The sequence below is a fragment of the Clinocottus analis genome, unplaced genomic scaffold, assembly GCF_023055335.1.
Source record: "Clinocottus analis isolate CAN_PGR_092001 unplaced genomic scaffold, fCliAna1.0.p SCAF_5, whole genome shotgun sequence".
Taxonomy (NCBI): domain Eukaryota; kingdom Metazoa; phylum Chordata; class Actinopteri; order Perciformes; family Cottidae; genus Clinocottus; species Clinocottus analis.
In genome coordinates, this window is record NW_027176207.1 from 21214029 (window position 1) to 21236166 (window position 22138).

General features: G+C 44.2%; 1 protein-coding gene across 3 annotated transcripts in view; it reads right to left on the reverse strand.

Annotated features, from left to right (window-relative positions):
• Positions 1-22138, reverse strand: part of kcnh5b (potassium voltage-gated channel, subfamily H (eag-related), member 5b) — an 81566-nt gene that overhangs the window by 40928 nt on the left and 18500 nt on the right. For all 3 annotated transcript variants that reach the window (XM_068600380.1, XM_068600381.1, XM_068600382.1), the window contains exons 6-8: positions 20686-21078; positions 14253-14410; positions 13108-13379 (exon numbers count right to left, since the gene is read on the reverse strand). In XM_068600380.1, coding sequence (XP_068456481.1) covers positions 13108-13379; positions 14253-14410; positions 20686-21078 — 823 coding nt within the window. The remainder of the gene's footprint in view (positions 1-13107; positions 13380-14252; positions 14411-20685; positions 21079-22138) is intronic.

Here is a 22138-nt window from a genome sequence, read left to right on the forward strand (position 1 = left end):
TAAAAATAAATATATTTTGTGAATGACAGGAAGTGACCATATCTGGACTGAGGAGTGACGTCGAGACGTCTTATACACCTCTGGTGTTGACCTGTCAATCACCTTGTAGCCCCGCCCACTTCTATACAACCAGAGGAGTCGCCCCCTGGTGGTCAGGAGAGAAAATGCAGCTTCAACACACGAAGCATAGACTTCTATACAACCAGAGGAGTCGCCCACTGGTGGTCAGGAGAGAGAATGCAGCTTTAAGACATGAAGCATAGACTTCTATACAACCAGAGGAGTGTTTTGATGCCTTCTGGGCATCATAGAACAAGTTACCCAATATTCTACTTGTGGGCTTCAAGCTGCATTCAGGATCTCGTTCCTAAAATAACATTTTGCTGTAAAAAGCAACTTTCATGATGAACAATTGCTTCTATTTCTTTCATCAAATCGAGCTTGCGAAGTAAAGTGCTGTCCGAGGTTGTTTTTTTAAAAAGGGAAATATCTTTCTTCATCACTTAATCTGATAATTGGCGACAGCGTTTGTGTCTGTTTTTTTGTGTTAAACAATCACGGACGCCTAAAAGCTGCAAAACTGATTCCTGCAGACGGACATTGAGAGGCAGACGGTTAACCTCCATGGTGAGCACAACAAGAATGTGATTAAATGAACGTGTGAATCCCTCTGGATGAAAACAAAGCACAGGAATTGTTGTTTTCAGCACAGCAGTCAATGTGTTGGGGAAAGTTGCTGTTGCATGCTGGGTCACAAGGTCAGACCATGAGGAGCAGAGTGGAGTGTTCACAGGTCCAATGAAGCCGCTTTAAAGCCCTCTGAGGCTTCCTGGTGAGCAGGTTTTGATGTTTCACGAGGCGGACGACGTCTCACAGAGACACAAACGTGGTGAGAAACTACACACACGCACACACACAGAATGAGAAAATTATCACAAAAATAGGAGTGTTTGCCTCCTTTAGAGACTTTTCACTGCGAAAACGATTGAAAAATCGTGAAAAAGTATGAATCACTCACACTCACACACACACACACACACACACACACACACACACACACACACACACACACACACACTCAATGAAACTGATATTGATTATTTATGGCTGAGCTCTAATTGTGAAATTCATCGCTGGCAATGTTTTTAATATTTAGTTGTTTTTCCACTTAAATGTGCCAATGAGCTTTAATATACTCACACATACTATACATACACACACACACACACACACACACACACAAACTTTGCCTTAACCCTGACGAAGTGTTTTTGTTGCCTCAACCTAGCTATGCGTTTCTAAAACGTTCTCTTCTTAAGTATTTCGACGATGTGACGATTTTACGCCCGTGGTCCCGTGAACGTCCAGCAGGGCGGCACCAGATCAGGCAAAAAAAACAGAAAAAGATTGTGGTTAAAAACTGTGTTTGCTGCAGCCGGTTCACGGCCGGCGGCGTGAGAGTCCTTCAGAGCCGGCCGTGTTACTTTAGTCCTTGCCGGTCGGCCTCCAGTCCGCCCGAGCAGAGCGCAGCATCAGGTGACGCCCGCTGCAGACATTGATCGACCTTCCAGCTCACGGTTTCGTCTGACTTTCAGCTGGAGGAGGATCGGAGGTTAGCAGCGCGCGCACATGTGTGTGTGTGTGTGTGTGTGTGTGAACATCCGAGGGCAGTATTCACTCCCCTCTGCTCGGTGAAGTGTCTTCATGACTCTCTTGCATCAGCAGGTGAGGCCCAGTTCTTCCCTCACTGTCAGCCGTCATCGCGCTGGAGGACGGGCCCTCCGTCATCAGCCGCACACCTGCTCCATTCAATCACCCCGCCGACTGGCGGGCGCCACGAACACACTCCCGCTCCGCCGTACATCACAACAGCAGAAGTAAAAAATGTATATACATATATAAATTATAGTAAAAATAGGAGTGATTGCCTCCTTTAGAGCCTTTTCACAGCGGGAACGATTGAGGATCAGAAATGAAAAAGCGGGAAAGAGATTACAACTGGAGTTAATTATGGAAAATGGGCAATGAAACACACACACACACACACACACACACATAAAAATAAATTAAACTGATGTTAATTATTTATAGTTGAGCTCTAATTGCAAAATTCATTGCTGGTAATATTTTTAGTTAGTTTTTTTCCGGCCTAACTGCACGCTTGGCAACTCAGGTCACTTGCAAACAAGAGACAATGAATGTGCTTTAATATTCTGGTACTCACCCATACTGGATAAATACACAGACACACACACACACACACACACACACACACACACACACACACAAACACGTGTAAAATAAATACAACTGATATTCATTATTTATAGTTGAGGTTTAATTGTGAAATTCGTTGCTATTTTTTCTCCGCCTAACAGCACGCTTGGCAACTCGGGTCACTTGCAAACACGAGCTAATGAATGTGCTTTAATATTCTGGTACTCACCCGTACTGGATATAAACACACACACACACACACACACACACACACACACACACACACGTTTGATTGAGTTGCCCTTTTTGTTTTTCTTTACATGTGGCAACTTTCACGCAGATGTTTCTCTCTCTTCTCGCTGGCCAGCTGCCGTCAGTAACCTCTCTTCAAACGCACTTCTTTCCATCTGGAAGTCTGTTGAGCTTCGTGATGCCGTTCACACTCATTTACTCGCAGTTCTCCTTTTATTATTCACCTTCCAGGTTTCGGCTTTTCAGTCGTCAGCCCACCTCGCAGCAGCCATCGCTCCAGTAGAAAGAGAAAAAGCAGCTGCTGCTGCTTCAACAGAAGTGATAACAAACTCTCTGAAATATGAGCGACGAGGTTCCACTCGACTCTCGCAGCGCGAGCGCTCGCTCCTTTGCCTCTACTTTGGACTGCTTTTGGGGCGATTTGTCACACTCCATAACTCAACAAATTTGGACAGCTTCTCGGGCGCTGCTGAAAATATCCATCTGATATAAGCGTGATAAAAAAGGACCGAAAAAAATGGCTCTCTAGTGCCCCCTAGAAGTTGGACCGGCGACGCCCTTCGACCAGATTGTCCGATTGACTTGAAAAAATTCACACATGTCCATAGAAAAAAACTTCTCAGACCCATAAAGTCTGCCTCCCAACATTTTCCGCCATTTTGAATTTTGTGAAAAACATGTATTTTCCCTTTTCTCCTAATTTAAATTGATTTTTTCTGGATTTTATTTTGAATAAAATGTATATTTTATACCATATTGTGATCATAACTATAAACATCTCGCATGATCTGATCAACATTCCCCAAAAAGGCCTTCTCAAGGCCTAAACAGGAACCTCCAGACCTGTTAGACCCTCACAACTGTGTTGTTTGCTTCAATAATGTAAAAGTTAAAACCTTTATACCTAAACACGGTCGCATTGTTGCATGCTGGGTATCCATCTGTGCATAAATTTCCGCTTGAGACGTGTGACGTGTCATAAAAGTCTTCGGGTGCAAAAGGTAACACCGGCTGCTTCCTCTAAAAGTCCAGCAGCTGAGATGCTCCTCCATATGTGAAGACACTGAGGGGGAAAGAAACACAACGTTGTGTTGACGCGTTCGGTCTTGGAGTGCAGCGACAACTCATTATCCCAATGTACAGATTTCACGCTACATTTTCTGGACGTCAGCGTGAACGGAGACGCAACGAGCCGCCTCGGGACGGACGGACCCGAAGCCGGCCGGCTGTCAGCGCCCGTCATCTTTTGGACCAATCGGCCCGTCGCCATGCTGGTGAGAGACGCCGCTTCTCTTACGCAACTGCACATGTTGCGGGACATCCAGGCGTGTGTGTGTAAGTGTGTGTGTGTGTCCTCTGCTTTGCCTGCAGCATCTCCGTGACAAGACCCGTGTTTCGCCGAGACACAATTACACTCCTCTCCTCCACATCTATTATTCACGGAGCCGAGGCGGCACAACGTGGAGCTTCGCCGTGTTTAAAAAAAATACTTTTGATCTATTTTTTCAGTCAACAAAAATTGCGACTGAACATCAAAAATGACAAAAAAAATTGAACCTTTTTGGAAAATTTAACCCAACGACACCGTTTTTGGACTGAAACTCCTTCCTAACAGGCCAAGGCTTTGTTTTATTGTGTATTTCGTTGCAGATTCTGATTCTTTAGGTCCTAATCTTTCCAAAAATGTGTCACATATAAGTATGTGGGATGTCGTTAAGGCCCTGAACAGTTTGAACAAGTCAGGGAGTCTTTTTTGTGGAATTTGACTCATATCATGCCGGATGTTTATAGTTATGATCAAAATATCTTTAAACAAAAAATTTTTGTCTCCACAAGACTTTGCTGAACAAATACATACAATAAACACAAGTATTGGAATTAATTTGGGGTTCCTACAAGGACTCAAACACAGGTTGATAGGGGGTCACCAATCACTCTTTACAATTATTGATCCATTCTTTTCAGGTCAGCTGACAACATCACTCATCTTTTTTTCCCCGGCGTTGTTTAAACCGTGTGTTTAGCGTTCACGCCGTGACTTTCTGAAGGACGGCGCTGAGGGTCAAAAGAGAAGCCGACGGCGAGGCGGCGAGCGGCGAGGCGACCTGCGGGAAGACAGGAGGGCCGAGCGCTCGCAGCCCGGAGGCACGAGAAGGAAGAAAAGGCAACAGAAGGTCAGAGCGGCTCGACGACACTCTGCTTCACCTCTGAAGCTGCTGCCGAGCTGTCCATCAAACCACCGTAGTAGTGGGCAGCTCCCGGGAGGAAGAGTGAGGAAGAGCATGAATATGAAGCAGGTAGAAAAACCAGCTCGGAGAAACTTTCTGCAGAGGCAGTAAAGTTTTTACATGAAAAGACTCGAGAGATTTCATATAACGCAACGCGTATGTCCGACTGACCTGGACGGCTTCACAGCTGCCGGCGCTCCTGTAAACCACCAGGAGAAAAAGCCGGGAGAAAAAGCTGCTAAATGCTCTTAAAGCTGCACATCTGTTACGTTCAACCTCTGTGGACGTGAATAACTTTGCTTCCCACAGGAGTGAAGTGTAAAAACATGGAGTTTAGAAGTGGAACCCCAGTGACGCCGAGTGTTTCCTCAACCCAGGACTGAACTTTCCAGGAGGAGCAGCAGCAGGAGGAAGAGGAGGAGGAGGAGGAGGAGGAGGGGAGCAGAATGGGGCTCCTCAGTGTTCACAGACTAATCCTGAAGCTGATGAGTCAGAGTGATGAATAGAGGGAGGAAGTGAGAGGGCTGATATAATGAGGGGATGCCTCGGAAAGAAAAAAAAATGTGGGAGGAATAGTGAGAACGGCATCGCAGAGAAAGAGAGAGAGAAGATAATGAGACGGAAAGGGATAGAAGAGAGAGAGAGAGAGATGGCTTTTTATGGATTAGAGGACTGATCGCCTCGTTGTTGCTGCTGTCAGAGAGAGAGAGAGAGAGAGAGAGAGAGAGAGAGAGAGAGAGAGAGAGAGAGAGAGAGAGAGAGAGGCCACACACAGTACAACCTCCCACAGTATCCAACAAGATTATACCGAGACCTCTCTCTCTCTCTCTCTCTCTCTCTCTCTCTCTCTCTCTCTCTCTCTCTCTCTCTCTCTCTCTCTCTCTCTCTTTCTCTCTCCTCCCCCATTGTTTCTATGCGTTTCTCTCCTGCTTTCCAAACTAATCAGGGCATCTCAGCCGAGGAGCCAGAGGGGACAACGACACCCTGAGCTGCGTCCTCCCTCCCTTCCTTCCTCCCTCCCTTCCTTCCCCCTCTCCACTTCTTTTCCTTCTTTACTCCTAGCCCTCTCCTTCCCTCCAGCTCCACCATCTCATCCCCTTCCTCCCGGCCTCATTTTCATCAAACCCTCCTCCCTCTCCTCCTCCCCTCAGGCCTCTGTGGCGAGAGGAGAGTTTGGTAAGTGGTGCTGCGGTGGAGGTGAGGGAGGCGAGGGGGGGAGGAGGGAGGAAGAGGGTGGAGGAGGAGAGAGGAGGGGGGAGGACTTCCAATTCACTCAGTGAAACCCAAACTCGTCTTGGGGATTGCGTGGAGGCGGCTCCCCGGCTCCAGGAGGCTCGTCCTCGCTCGCCGGGCGGGGCTTCAAGTAAAGACTCGGCCAAGGGCGAGAGCGTTGGAGAGAGATCTTTCCTCCTTTCCTTTCCTTCCCCCCTCTTCCTTCGTCCTCCCTTCCTCTCCCATGCTGAGTCCGGTGAGTCTCTTCCTCTCAGCATGAGGGCCGTCATGCCGGGGATCCCCGGGCCAAACCGTCGCATCCTTTCCGCCCGGCCGCGCTCATCACCGGCTCCTCTGAGCTCAGGTAATACCCAGAATCCCCTGCGAGCTGCACAGCCTGTCAAGTGAGTCTCGTTTTGTCCTCCTCTTCCTCGTCCTCCTCCTCTTCTTCCTCCACTCGATGGTTTGTGTGATATCTTTTGGCAATGAACGCTTCGCGACGACTGCTTTTATTCCTCTTTCATTACAGAAATGAAAGTAAAACTCAGCGTTGGAGTCGAGTGTCTTCCTGCAGAGCTTCACCTCTTCTCCTCCGTGTAGTTCCAGCCCGCCTCACCTCTGTGATCCGGCTCGCCTCTTAAATTATCTTCACACCTTCACCCCGTCTGTCTCATGAAAAAGATTCTCTCAGCCAATTATATTCTACAAAAAAAAAAGCCTTACAAGAACCGAGTCGGGATCACTTTGTTTAAAGTCATACTTTCTCCAGCAGAGCCGTGCTCTCCGTGACCTTTTCAGCTCGACGCCTACGTTAGTGCCAAGTACAAGAATACAGCGACCGGGCGGCCAGGTGGAGTACAAAACACATATATAAACCATAAAAAAGGCTCAAAATTGGGTATAAAATTAGGAGCAGTGATCAGAGCAGTGATCAGAGCAGAGAGACACGCCCACCTTCAATAAGACACGCCCACCTTCACTAAGACACGCCCACCTTCAATAAGACACACCTTCCTCCAATAAGACACGCCTACCTTCAATAAAACACGCCTACCTTCACTAAGACACGCCCACCTTCACTAAGACATGCCCAACTTCAATAAGACACACCTTCTTTCAATAAAACACGCCTACCTTCAATAAGACACACCTGCTTTCAATAAGACACGCCTACCTTCAATAAGACACGCCTTCCTCCAATAAGACACACCTACCTTCAATAAGACACGCCTACCTCCAATAAGACACACCTACCTCCAATAAGACACACCTACCTTCAATAAGACACACCCACTTTAAACAAGACACGCCTACCTTTAATAAAACTGCATTTATGATCAAAAGGAGGCCGACATTCTCTTTATGAGAAAAAGCTTCTTAGAAACTTTGATTGAATTCCAGGATATTCATACATGCCTGTATATTGCATTTAATCTCTTAATCTGCTTTTCTTTTGCAAGATGTTTTGCATGTTTTGATGGTTTTATGTCCTCTCCTTGTTGTTGAAATGAGCTCTGTATGAATAAACAGAACTGTATAATATTACAGCGCTGAGTCTTCAGGCCAGAGGAGACGTGATGTTTCCTTCAGAGGATGTAAAGAGCTTTACCTGTAACCTAAACAGGAGCCGCTGCTTTTCAACATGGATCTATAGGATGTGTTATAACGAAGGATAAAGATTAATTTTTCCAGTTGTTGATGTTTTTCTCTGTTTGTTTTTGGAGATGAAGCTCATAAACACACTGTTATCTAAGTGTTATTTAAGGTACGCATGTGTCATCAGCACAGATGGAGGGTTTTAAAACATATTATTTATAAATATTATGACGTCTAAAAGGTGTTTATAATCCTGAAGGAGCGACGGGACACGAGCTGCTGCTGTTATGATGAAATGATGATTATTATGATAACCGCTCTCTAATGGAGACATTAAGGTTTTATGGTCCATACGTTACCGTGTGTGTGTGTGCAGCGCTGTGCATTCAGTGTAAGATATATGCAGACAACAGTTCATGAAACACAACTCAGTTTAACCGAGAAGACTTGACTTAATTCTTGTAATGTGACAAAATAGTTGATTCCAAAGATCAAAAACAGTCAGACTGAAGACTCAAATAAAAGAATGAGGCTGCAGGACGACACCAGAGAGAATATCAACAGCAGTTTGATCACTTTGCAGCACTTTGAATGATCATTTCCCTCTCTGCAGCTGCTCGACGCCGTGAAGCCGATCGTTCACGCTGCCGCTCGTGAGAAACCCCCCGACGCGGAGGCCCGGCGTCTGCCCGCCGGAGACCGAGGAGCTGCCCACGCAGCCAAGAGGACGATCCGTCACACAGTGCAGCATCGCGGCGTCTCTGCTTTGTTCAGCAGCGAGCGGAGGCTGCCGGCTGTCCCGCCGCCAGGAACAAACAATATGGAGGACGGCCCGGAGGGGAACTGGCTCCAAACCAAACCCCGGGGCAGATCGGACCGAGACAAAGACACACAAAAACACTGCCGTTCCCAAAAGGAGATCTGCCTGCTCCCACCAAGAGACACACACACACACACACGTATACATATATATGTGTGTGGGGGGGGGAATAAGGCTTCACGGTGCTTTAAAAACGACTGAATCATAATTCTCTGGATGCGGGAGGATCCTCTGGAGGTCTGGCAAGCAGAGGGAAAAAAATTGGCTTGAAGATTTTGTACAATGTGAGACACACTGATGTGTTTCCTGCCAAACACTTTAAGGAGAGATGTGATAACACTTTTAAAAATAAGCTTTGGCGCCTCCTGCTTCTGGACTCACAAGATGTTTGTGTGTGTGTGTGTGTGTGTGTTGGACCTCCAGCAGCTCCAGGTTTGTTTTGCCGATCTAAACCCTCCCCTCTTCTTTCTGGAGCCGCCATTGCCTTAAAGCCCTCGGTCAAGGCATCGACTCTAGATTGTTTTTTTTATTTGAGGCCACATAAGCTGCTGAAACGAGGATTTGCATTTGTTGCTGCCAGACGAAACGCGACCAGGGTCGGAAGTTGCGGAGCTTAAATGCCTCGTTAAAGAATAGTTGAAGTGTCGGGGGAAAGACAGCGGTTGTGGCAACTAAACTTGGGTTTGAGGTGTGGTTGTGGTTGGGCAACTAAAGCACGGAGCTGAGGTTGCGGTTGATACTCAAACATCCATGAAGAACTTTGTATGAAGAGTCTGTTCCTCAGGGAGGAGCAGAAGCTCGACCCGTTCAAGGTGTTAACCCTTTTTCTCGTTTTACATCATTTCTTAAATTCACCTTTTAAAGGCACTTACATATAAGATATATACTCTCTATTTAATGAGGCATCGTTGTCATAAAGCAAAAGTGTAAAGAGACAATTTGACTCTGAAGCTGAAACTCTTTATCTCAATTTTGGAAATTCTTCACATCTCTTGTGAAAACTTTACTCAGGGGGTCGAGCGGTTTAGGTGATTGAAATTAGTTTACCAAATGTCTTAGGTTCACAAAAGCAGTGAAATATATTAATAAAATGGTATATACATGTAAATAAATAGTATATAATCATTAAAACATTAAGTAATGTGATAATTTGCCTGGTGCTGTCCTCTGATCAGATCATAGTAACATTGGTGAAGTCGTAGCACTTGTTATCCAGTTAAAGTCACTGCAAAGAGACAAAAAAAACTATTTTCCAAACAGTTCCTGAGGTTTCTGCTGCCTCCCACTGAGACAGAGGTTGTCTGCTCGTGTCAGGAGCGCCTCAGGTGCAGCAAACAGACCAGAATGCAATGCAGACACTGTTTAAATATCCACTTTAGTGTTTTTGGGGAATGTTGGAGAAGAACAGAAATGCAAGAGAGGACTAAACGTAATATCAGCAGATGTCTGAGGGAATATTTCTTTCTGATCGACTTCCTCAAAAAAAAAAAAAACACTCGTCCTGTTCTGACGTGTTTTCCAGCTTTTCAAGGAATCGTTTAAATCAGAAAAAAAAAAATCTGCAGAGGTTCCATATGCGCAGCGGCACGTGTGCAAGCTCTTTGCATGATGAGATGGATCCTCGTGAGCGTTGAAGCATAAGAAACATGTTGAATTATGTACCGCAGCTCTGGCCTGAAGGCTGCAAGCTTCTAGGGACAAAAAACATGCATCCAATGGGGATTTCACCAAAGACATTAGGAGACATTGTACTTATCCCTTTCTTAAGATAATCTTCTAAATAAAACCGTTTAGAAATCTATGTATTTTCTGTAGTTTATTAAAAGGTCGTTGCTGGATGCGTACTGTCTATTAGGAGTAACAGTTATTAAATAATAGGCGACACGAACCATTATGAGAGGACATGTTGTACAAACACAGGACTTTCACACAAGAGACCGCTGTTCAGGTCCTGTTTGAGACCACTTCACACTCGTAATGTCACGTTGTTGCACTTCATATTACGTAAGAAAGTCTTCTGGATACTGTACATACTGTATATCTGTTCTGTTTGCAAAGCCTCCAGGGCAACAATTCAAAAAGGAGTCGTCTGTACTCTGTTCTGCAGACTGTGCATACAGTTTAATAATTGATTCCCTGAAAGTAACTTTTCCTGCAGGATGTAGACATTGTTACACAAGCTCCTTCGGGCCAGCAGGGACAGACAACACAACTCCAGAAAGAAAGAAAAAAGGCTTCTGAGAGACTTTTTTTGTGGGGAAAACAAATCTTCCAAAACAGCTGGAGGTTTGTAAAACCACAGGATATATAAAACACAGAAAACACTGTTGGAACTATGAACATTGGGTATTTTTTCGCCTTTTTTCCTCCCACTGGAAGCTACTTAGATAGTTTAAACCCTGAGAAGACTTGAGAAGCATCTGTAACTTTAGATCCAGAACACTTCCATTACAAGAATTAATAGAAATGTTACGCAATAAGCACAAAGTCTCAACATATCGTCATAGATTACAGTAAAGTGACAACGTTTTAGAGGAACCAGTTTAAAGAAGGAATCAGGAAATGCCCTCTCGTCTGTAATCACATTGTATTCTATTGTGTAGTATTGTACTGAACTGTATTGTACTGTATTTTATTGCATTTTATTTTAGTGTACTGTATTATATTTTACTGTATTGTATTTTATTGTACTGTACTGTACTGTACTGTAATGTACTGTACTGTATTGTAATGTATTGTACTGTACTGTATTGTACTGTATTGTATTGTAATGTACTGTATTGTACTGTACTGTATTGTACTGTATTGTATTGTAATGTATTGTACTGTACGGTACTGTGTTGTACGGTACTGTATTGTACTGTACTGTATTGTACTGTACTGTATTGTACTGTACTGTATTGTACTGTACTGTATTGTACTGTATTGTACGGCATTGTATTGTACTGTATTGTACAACATTGTATCATACTGTACTGTATTGTACAACATTGTATCATACTGTACTGTACTGTATTGTACAGCATTGTATCGTACTGTATTGTACTGTATTGTACAACATTGTATCGTACTGTATTGTATTGTACAACATTGTATCATACTGTACTGTATTGTACAACATTGTATCATACTGTACTGTATTGTACAACATTGTATCGTACTGTACTGTACTGTATTGATGATAGTTATGGGAAAACTAGAATGATCATTTGGATTCAAAGTGAACCTGAACACAAGATAAAGAGTATTGTTGTACGATGAGTAAAATCCATCTCTTTTTTATATATATATTTATGTAATTTCCACACTTGAGCATAAATATGTTGTCGCTCCTTAATCTGTCCGGGTGATTTCCCACATTAGAACCGCGGGGAGCAGCGTTTGTTATTAATCACGTGTGTCACATGCTCTCTCGTGTTACTGCGCTCAGTTTTCTGCAGCTTTCGTCATCAGCGCGGCGTCGCCCGCTGTGCAGATCCTCAAACTCTGCAAAAACTAATTACACGACAATTCACTATCCCAGTTCACACTGTGCATGAAACCCACTGCAATGTGTTTCCATGAAGAAAGATCAATAAATGAAATGATAGTTTTTAAAGATGTCTTAATGGCAACGGGATTTTTGTTCAGGGGACCATTAAATTAAACCCTTAGCTTTAGCGTCCATTAGACTCTGCAACAACACAGTGCTGGAGAGCATAACGTTTGTTATTGCTTTATTTTTGGGCGGCTGACATTCTCCAAAACATCAACATGGTTATGTTTATACTATGCTGCATTTTTACTGACGCCTACACGTTGTGCACATGTGCTCGCCTACATGCAACGCTAACGTTTATACATTTTGGCAAACGAACGTCTGTGCAGACAGTTGCCAACATGGCAAAAAAAAGATTCACATCACATGGACCCTTGTGATTAAAATGTAATTTGAGCTTCAGGAGATTAGTATGGAAGCCCATTACTGCCACAAAAATAAAATAAAATTAGGCCCCCACGACCCCCCCCCCCCTCCCAAAAAAACAAATTAGGACCAAAAAATTAAAACTTAAAAATTGAAAACGAACACACAAAAAAAAACAACTTTTTTTAATTTTTTTTTCTGTAACTCTAATTTTGACAATTGTAATCGGTAGTCAACTTCTCATTTCTCTCCTGGAATAAAAGGATTTTTTTTTTGTTTTCTTTTTTCAAGTCAACGGAAAAAAAAGACAAGGAAAAAAAAAATGTAATTAATTTTTTTGGTCCTCATTTTTTTTTCGGTCCTAATTTGTTTGTTTTTTTGTCTTCAATTTTTTTTGTGTGTGGCGGAAATGGGCTTCCGTAGGTTAGTGATGGCTGAAGACAAGCAACGGCTTAGCAGTCGACCGCCTGTGCTTTTCCGACTACGACGTGTCAACACACTCTGGTTTATACGCCCAACAACAACAACAACAACAACGTTTGTTTCAGCGCACTTCTTCATGTCTCCTTGTAAAATCTGCACACAATATTTAGTGTGTACGAGGTGAAGTTCAGGACTGAAATCCACCGGCAACAAACAATCCTGCTAAACCGCAGATGCGTTGAACGTCAACTTCTGTTGCATTATGTATATCCTACGAAATAAATTATGGCTCAATACAGTACACCACATGACTCACTCTCGACCAATCAGAATGCTTGCTTTCGTCTACCCGTACTATAAATCAGTACAGTCGGAGACATTTCACCCTCAGAATCCACTTAAACCACAAACAAGCCGATGGCGCCCGGCTCGGCCACCGAGCGCCTCCTACTTACATCCCACCATCATCATGGCCACGGAGAAGATCTTCTCCCCGTCGCTGGTGGGGGCGATGTTGCCGAAGCCGATGGTGGTCAGGCTGGTCATGGTGAAGTACAGCGAGGTGATGTACAGCGAGTCCTTGCCGGGGCCGCCCTCCCACCGGCCGTCGCCGCTGGCGTTGTAGCGGTAAGGCGAGCCGATGCTGAGGGCCAGCTGGTAGAGCCAGCTGTCCACCTTGATGGTGTTGGTGGCCTCGTCGATGACCTCGTAGTCTCCGATGCTGTACCTGTCGAGGACAACGGCTCGGTCTGAGGACGAGACAGCCAACTGGAGACACGAGCTTTAAGCTGACATCTGCTGAAGCGTCAACATCTGTTTGTTTACAGATGTTATTACAGGGTTCATACACATTTTGACCAAATGGATTTCCATTTATTTATTTGAGATTTCTTCTCTCAGAATATTTCCTCCTCCCCTGACGGTCATTTTTTATGTGATGGGGACTCAAAATAAGTAGAAAATTACTGCAATATGGGACAAAATACCCCTTAGAAACACTAAATCCAATGATTATATGCACATAATATATAATAATACACTAAATCTAATGCTTTGATTGCCGACCATATGAATATCACACCATGAATATGGTTGTTAAAACCATTAATCGTCCCTGTAACAGCGAATCGAGGAGCACAAACAACATTTAAGGCTTCACTTTGGTCTATTGAGGCTCTTATTCAGTTATCAAGGGCAACTAACTTTATTAACTTTTCACTTTCATCTAAATAAGCAAAGCCAGTGCAGCTCTGGAGATATCGGTGTGAAGTAAAACGGAGCAGAAATGTTCTTAAATGTTTCCGTTTGCCGTTTAATGTCAGCGTGTATTTTTCAATAAAAAGACAGATTTTTGAAAAACGATGTTTGCTCCGGGACCGAAACGAATTAGCACATCACTGGATGTTGTGTGAGGGGAAACTCAAAGCAGCAGCAGATGCTTTGTGATGTACGGTACAAGGGCCGGATTAGCATACAGAACCAATTAGGAGCAGGTAGAAGGAGGTTTAAACTCCCAGCAGCCGGCGGGAGATCCCTGAATTGGCGCTAAACTGTGAGGAAAATGAAAGTTCCCCTCAGTGACCATGTGAAAAACCATTACCAGATGCAGGCCAGCCAGTGGGCCACCAGTCCGAACACGCAGACCAGCAGCACCAGGACGGCGGCGCCGTACTCCAGGTAGTGGTCCAGTTTGCGGGCGACCCGGCCCAGACGCAGCAGGCGGACCACCTTCAGGGAGCTGAACAGACTGCTCATGCCCTGAGGGAGGAAGGAGGATAGGAGTCAGAGAAGAGGAGAAACGATTCCAGTGCTGGTGAAAAGTCTGGTTTCTGGCATCTAGTTGCAAAGAAATGTTCAGGCGGGAATAAAAACTTTAAACTTTAGTATGTTCAAACTTGTATAACTCAGTCAGCAGCACTTCAAGTGATTGTGAGTATTGAGGAGAAAAGCTTCACAGTGTTACCTTTCAAAAGACACCGAGACCATGACTTTACTCCAAATGGTTCAAGTACAACTTGTTTACTTTGAGTTTTACTTCATAGGCGTTTGAGGCAAATTCGACAGGATCGGTAAGACCAAAGGTTTCATATAAATAAATATCAAAATGCAAAAATACTCTCAATGTTGAAAACTATAACGAAAGCTATGCTAATTTGCTGCACTTTGCACCTGGTTCCAAAATCAAAATGACATTTTTTTTTTAGTACTTCCGTGTGACAGTTTTTAAACAATGGCTTTTTTTTTTTAAACGTTTTTTTTTAATCACTCGTAATTCGTTTTTCTAAAACAGTGAAACTTCTATTTTATATAATTTACAAAACTAAATTTAGAGGCTTAAATGATGCAAAAAAACTTGTATCACCATGTTGTATTCACTTATATGTAATGATAAGTGAATACTTTCTTGCAACAGATTTTCAAAAATCTGTTTTCATTGGAAAGTATTTGTCAGCACTGTTTAAAAAAAAACTTGAGCTATGACAAAATGTAATTTCTATATAATATTGATGGCTGTAGCATCCATCAAAACGACGTATAAATGACACGTTGTGTGATATGAAGCTGTCAGCTGAAGAGGAAACAGGAGAAGATCTCTGCAGGAACAAGCAGACAAAAACACTCAGTTACACAATCTTTACTTTCTGTGTTCCCTCACGCTGCGTCCCAGCGTGAGACCACTCTTCTCTCCACAGCAGGTACTTTATTAACGTCTTGTTGTGTTCCAGCACTTGAAGTTTCCTTCTCTCTCCCTTCTAGTTGACTTTTAAGACAAATTAAATTATGTAATGTTTTTTTTTGGGGCTTTCCTGTTCTTAAAGGTCTCAGAAACATGATCTCTCATGTGGTTTAATTGGCTGCTTGCGCGTTGCATCGGACGCCGTCGACCTTTCTTATTTCACTGTGTCTACGAGAATGTTCACGGTTCTCCCGGAGGAGGAAGAGGAAGTGCTGCGTTCAGGTCACATTGTACAGACGGTAACACAGAGGTTACACCTGAGCGTTACACCTGAGCCTCACACCCGAGACTTACTCCTGAGCATCTAAATGTCTGCAGGGTGAAAGGTCAACAGGAGGGAAGGTGACTGGATGAATGAGAGAGAGATGGAAGATCATTTGGTTTAACATATTAGACTCTTTCAAATTTTTGAACTGTAGTAATTATGACAAGAATCGTTATCAATACTCCCTATTTTATGTCTCTTTGTGAGTCTAAACAAAATGCTTTTATACCAAATGTATAAAATATTGATGGGATTTAAAAAGAAACTGCACCTTTTTGGTGAAGTGTCAGTTAAAAACTGTGCTTTTTTCACTAAAAAGCAGAGACGTTTTTACATTTTTAATGCCCACATAAGGATAGAGCGCTGACAACCAGTTAAGCTCCCAGCGCTGGCAGGAACATGCAACAGAGCGTCGCTCAATCTGAGGAGAATAATGAGCCCCCCCCCTCCCTTTCCCCCCCGTGGACACGTAATCTCAGACGCACGCCGCCTTCGCTCTGTTGGGATAAACAGGTGCTTACGAGGTTGTGATTTGACGCGCATTGCTGGCTCTTGACTCATGCTCGTTTCATCTGTGCCGCTCCGTCCTGGAGCTGCTTAATTTGGAGGCATTTACATACGAGCCGGGAACCGGTCCGAAGTCCCAGGGGAGGGGGGGGGAGGCCTTTGAAGCCGTGTCTGGAGAGAGAGGCGGCGAGGAGGACGGGCTGGGTGGTGGCGTCGGAGGGAGGAGAGTCTCAGAGCCGGCAGCAGGAGCCTGAGCTGAGGCGACGGTGCGTTCAAGTCCCCCTCAGTCTCGAGCGGAAAAAACAGACCAAGGGTTCACATCAAGTAAAGAAAAGTGTCTGAAAAGTGTCTTACAGCTGCGTTCTCTCTCCTGACCACCAGGGGGGCGACTCCTGTGGTTGTATAGAAGTCTATGCTTCATGTGTTAAAGCTGCATTCTCTCTCCTGACCACCAGGGGGGGCGATTTATATTGTTGTATAGAAGTCTAAGCTTCATGTGCTACAGCTGCATTCTCTCTCCTGACCACCAGGGGGCGACTCCTCTGGTTGTATAGAAGTCTATGCTTTATGTGTTAAAGCTGCATTCTCTCTCCTGACCACCAGGGGGCGACTCCTCTGGTTGTATAGAAGTCTATGCTTCATGTGTTAAAGCTGCATTCTCTCTCCTGACCATCAGGGGGCAACTCCTCTGGTTGTATAGAAGTCTATGCTTTATGTGAAAATTATGCAACAAACGAAAATCAATTCCAGAAACCTAAATAAATATATTTGGCAAAAAAAAATGAAGGTTAACCAACATTCCTGTTGCCTAAAATGTGTTTTCAGGTTCGGTTGAGTTTAGCTCCTCCCTCATGTGTGACTTGAGGTTGCAAATTCTTATAAAAAAAATAAAAAAAACTCCACCTCCATCCAGAAAAGTAGTTTGTTAACGCTCCGACGCTCCACCTCATGCTTCCCTGCTCCGTGCTAACACGCAGAGTGTTTACACCCCCTGACTCCACGCTGCTCAGCCTCCTCCGGGGCTCTGTCAGCTCGGCCTGGTCGTGGCCGTGGCAACATGCACGCCACGCAGAAAGGTCATCCCGGATTAGACCTTTTCCTGAGCCGCCGCGGCGCCTGCAGACGCCCGTCGCGAGGCTCCCATCGACGCTGCCGGGGCTCCTCGTGACAGCAGGTGGCTTCAGGGCCTTGTTGGGATGGGGGGGGGTCCTCCTCTTCCTCCTCCTCTTCCTCCTCCACCACCTCAGAAACACACTTCTCACACCACCTCTGCTGCAACGTGACGGAGCATCAGCAGCACCACTCCTCCTCGTGAGCATCTTACATCATGTGGTGCAGGACTTCTTCGTGTTGATGTAACGGCCGACCTGCTTGAGTCTCCGTGTGGGCGCCGCAGCTCCAGAATATCAACAGGATGAAACCTTCTTTCACCTTAAAGAAAACTGTGTTTGTGTAACTTCTGCTTGTCTCGTTTGTACTCGTGAAGTAAACAATGCATCATCGTCTTCATAGAAAGCAGCATAAAGCATCCAATATTGTCATTGTCATTGTCGTTACAGGACTTTTATCTTTTGTTTCTTTATAATACTCGCCTTCTTTCTTAACAGGGCTTGTATAAAGACAGTAAAGTAGTCCTTAAATATGAAACATACATTACATTACATTACAGGCCAGCTCTACAACAACCATCACCATTTAAATATCTCTCTTCATCCGTTTAAATCTGTCCCAAAGTGAAGAATCCTGCATGAAACGTTGGATTCACAAGTAATAAATCAACATCCGAACTCTGACGACAGAAAAAGCTTCATATTCATAAGATGTTGTGCATCTTTGATTTTTAGGACGGAGCTTTTCATTGAGACGCCTGAGGGTCTCTGGTTGATCCTTATAAAAGCAGACTTTTAATGGCGGCTGTCAGCATAAAGAGACGAAGTTTCCTGCTTTAATGAGTATTAATGAGTATTTTCTGCTTTCAGTCAAATACATGATATATTTTATATATATATTTATCTATATAGAAACGATGAAAAAGGTCTATTCACATTCAACTGTGGTTAAAAACATAAACATGTCCCCTCTGCAGCTCGTCTTCACAGAGACAGTGAGATGAGGAAAGTTTTCCAATGGAGGACAGGTACAGGTGTGACCTGCAAAGTCCCCACAAAGCAGGTATGTGTGTACGTATGTGAGCCTAAATGTCCCCGGCATGATGCGGCTTTCCAACTAAAAATACTTCCTGCAGGGACGGCAACGAGGGAAAGTCGGTCCGCAGTCAGTCTTAAATAATCAGAACCTTTACGCTGCCCTCAGCCGGCTGGTTGCTGCTTTTCTAGCAGCAACCAGCAAAAAACGTCAATTTTAGCAAAGAGGGGACGAGAGAGACTGGACTGTGTCCTCTTCGGTGGCCGGAACATTACGCGCCATCGATTTCCACTCAGGCCTTTGTGTTCAAGACTAACACCGGCAACATCCGCCCAGAGGGGAGCATCAAACCCACGACGAAAAACTCTTGAGCCATGGCAATCGGGAGGACCTGCAGTTCAACACACACTGAATTTGTTCAACACACCGAGTGTTAAACTGAGACACAGGGCCTCAATGTTGTTCTTAAATATAAATATTTAATCCACCAATATCCCAAACATAAAACATGTATTTACTTGGGCCTTGCACTGAACGCATAAACACACTTTTGTTTATGCATTCAATATTTTTTTATGCACCTTCAAAAGAGGTAATGTGTCCCAGGTGGGCCGGCACGCCTTAACATCCTGCAAGGCCTGCTGGGTAATGTTTTATAACAAACAGTAAACACTTGTTCCTGATTGGCTGGAAGCTGCTGCATTTTATAAATTAAGTAAAAACGCAGTTTAAGCGTAACGTAACTTTTAAAGTTTTTTAAACACGTCCACATTTTTTTTAATAATTTAGTTTATTTGTGACTTTAAGAGCTGCAAAGAACAATTAAGGGTTTTGGTGTGTTGGTGTAAATGTTGCTGAGGACAAGAATAAAAAGCTGAAGGAGGTGTGCAATCATTTAATGACGTAAAGTAAATTAATAGATGGTGAAAAATGTTGTTGCTGGCAGCTTAATTACTGGTATTATTATTATTATTATTATTATTACCAGCGTTCCAAGCGCCCTCTTGGCAGACGGAGACGCTAACACTCAAAGAAGCACGATAATGGACGTCTGAGCACGAACAAACCCACACAGCATGTGTTCACAAAAGTGTGTTAAACGACAAACACACACCCACACGTGAAAAATATTAAATGTTTCAAACATTTAAAAAAAGAAACTGCAAAATGCCGCTGTGCAATAATCAATTTTTTTCTTCATTTCACATTCCACTCAGACTTTCCTATAATTATTTTTGCTGGAAAATCAGGTGGAAAATCACCTTTAATGGAGTTTAGGTTGCATTGATGGAACCTGATGGATGTGAAAAACTCTCCGATCAGCTCTGAGGTTTAAATACATCCACATGACTTTAGTATGATGGGAAGCGACTACCGTAAAAGTCCGGCGACAAGCCGCTACTACCTTCGGTGGGTGTCCTCGCTAGCTCAACGCCGTAGCCGACTAGCGCTTCTGCTAGTTCTCTGCTAGCTCTCTGCTAGTTCCCTGACAACCACCAAAGGTAGCGGGACCAGCCCCGGCTCGACGCCCGACTCGGGCAGTAGTAGCAGCAGCAGGGAGCTAGCAGCAGCAGGGAGCTAGCAGCAGCAGGGCGCTAGCAGCAGCAGGGGGCTAGCAGCATCGCTAGCTTAATACAGGGGGGACACCCACCGAAGGTAGTAGCAGCTTGTAACCCGACTCTTAAGGTACTGAAAATTATAGAATTACCAGTTAATCTCCACTTCCTCATGCAAACTAGCCTCTTTGTTAAAAAAAACAGTGATCAATTATTAATTAGTAAACCTAATGAGATTATTAGCTAATTATGACACCTGCTGTTGCGTCTGGTACGAGACAAACAGACACAGCAGGAAATTATTTCTAATTGGCATTAAACAGAGAGCATAGCTGAGGCTGTTGGATGGATTGTAAGCGGCACAGTTACACTTTATTAGTAATACACATTCTTGAGGGTTTTTTTTATGCAGCCAAACTCTGCCGATGTTAGTGACGCCGCCATGCGATCCAATAACATCCTAATGTAACTGAACAGAGCCTGAACGCATCGTAATGTGTCTGAGCAGAGCCTGAACGCACCATTATGTAACTGAGTAGACCTTGAATGCATCGTAATGTAACTGAACAGAGCCCGAACGCATCATAATGTAACTGAACAGAGCCTGAACGCATCGTAATGTAACTAAGCAGGACCTGAAGGCCTCATAATATAACTGAACAGAACCTGAACGCATCGTAATGTAACTAAGCAGGACCTGAAGGCATCATAATGTAACTGAACAGAACCTGAATCAGCACCAGTAAACCCTGCACACTTTCCTTCAAGCCAATCACAGCTGAGATCGCCATCTTTAAAAAACAAACACAACAAACCGCCGTACCTCATCGACGTTCTCGAAGGCGTTGATGATGTCGTACGGCAGGCAGGACAGCAGGTCGATGACGAACCAGGTCTTCAGGTAGTTCATGCGGATGAGCTTGGGGTCGGAGATGACCTCGCCGCCGGGCCCCACGAAGGTGGTGTGGAAGTTGAGGACGATGTCCACCAGGAAGATGACGTCCACCACGCTGTCCAGCACCAGCCACACGATGTTGTTCTGCTTGGTCTTGAAGGAGACGTTGTAGGGCACCATGATGGCCGTGTAGAAGGTGAGGATGAGGATGACCCAGTCCCAGGTGGTCTTGAAGGTGCAGTAGTGGAGGATGATGTGGGGCGGCGTCTTGGGGGCCTCCTGCTTGTACTGCGGGAGGATGTCCGAGTTCAGCTGCAGAACCTGGAGGAGCGGCGGGAAAAGTCGACTCAGCAAAAACTTTTAACTTTTATCTTTTATATAAAACTTTTTAACGCACTGTGGCAAAGTGTGTTTTATTCTGCCACTCACTTGTCTTATTTCTAATAATCAGAATGCAAAGAAACAGGGACAGTATGTGTGTGTGTGTGTGTGTGTGTGTGTGTGTGTCTCCTCTGTAAAACTTTGTGTGACAAAACTGCATAATGAATAAATTCGACCTGACATGAGAGACTACTACTACTACTACTACTACTACTACTACTACTACTACTACTAATACTAGTAGTAGTAGTACTTGTACTACTACTACAGTGCTGTTACCTTTGTACTATACGAGTACTGTTTCCTTACTACTACTACTACTTCCAGTGGGACTCAGTCTGATGTGGAGGCGGAGCTTAGTCTGATCTCCAGAGCTGTCAATCAAAACAGACGCCTGGTCTAGAGCTCCAAACAGGAGCCCAGCGGCATTGTGGGGGACGGAAGAAGAAAGAAAGGAACGTGACACTGGACAGAAGACGGCAGCTGTTCCTCTGATGGATCACCTGCGCTCATCTGTTGAGCACTCAGGACATTACGCTACCCTCTCCCACCCAGCTGCATGCTGGGAAATACAAGAAGGGGCATCAGCTTGTAACCTACTATGTCTTTACATCCTCCTCTTCCTTCCCTCCTCACCTCCTTCTCTGACATCCTCCTCTTCCTCAAAAGGGAAGGAGAGAAGGAACCGAGTGTGCTTTGTTTAATGAACTCTTTAAATCCCTCATGAGGGACGACTGTCGTCGCTTCTGGTGCTTCAACTTACTCAATTAATTAAAAGTCAAATATCTTTTGGGAGTTTGTTTTATGAGCGTCTCAAATCACTGGAGTACTTCTTTTTATACTTTAAATAAGGACTAAAAGTATACAGATAAATACTGTGGGAATGATACATGTTATAACTTAATTTCTAGAATAATAATCAATATAATCTAAAAATATCATAATAAACACTGTAAAAAAATGTTGAAATAAAGAAAAAAATTACAGTTTTTAGGTCACC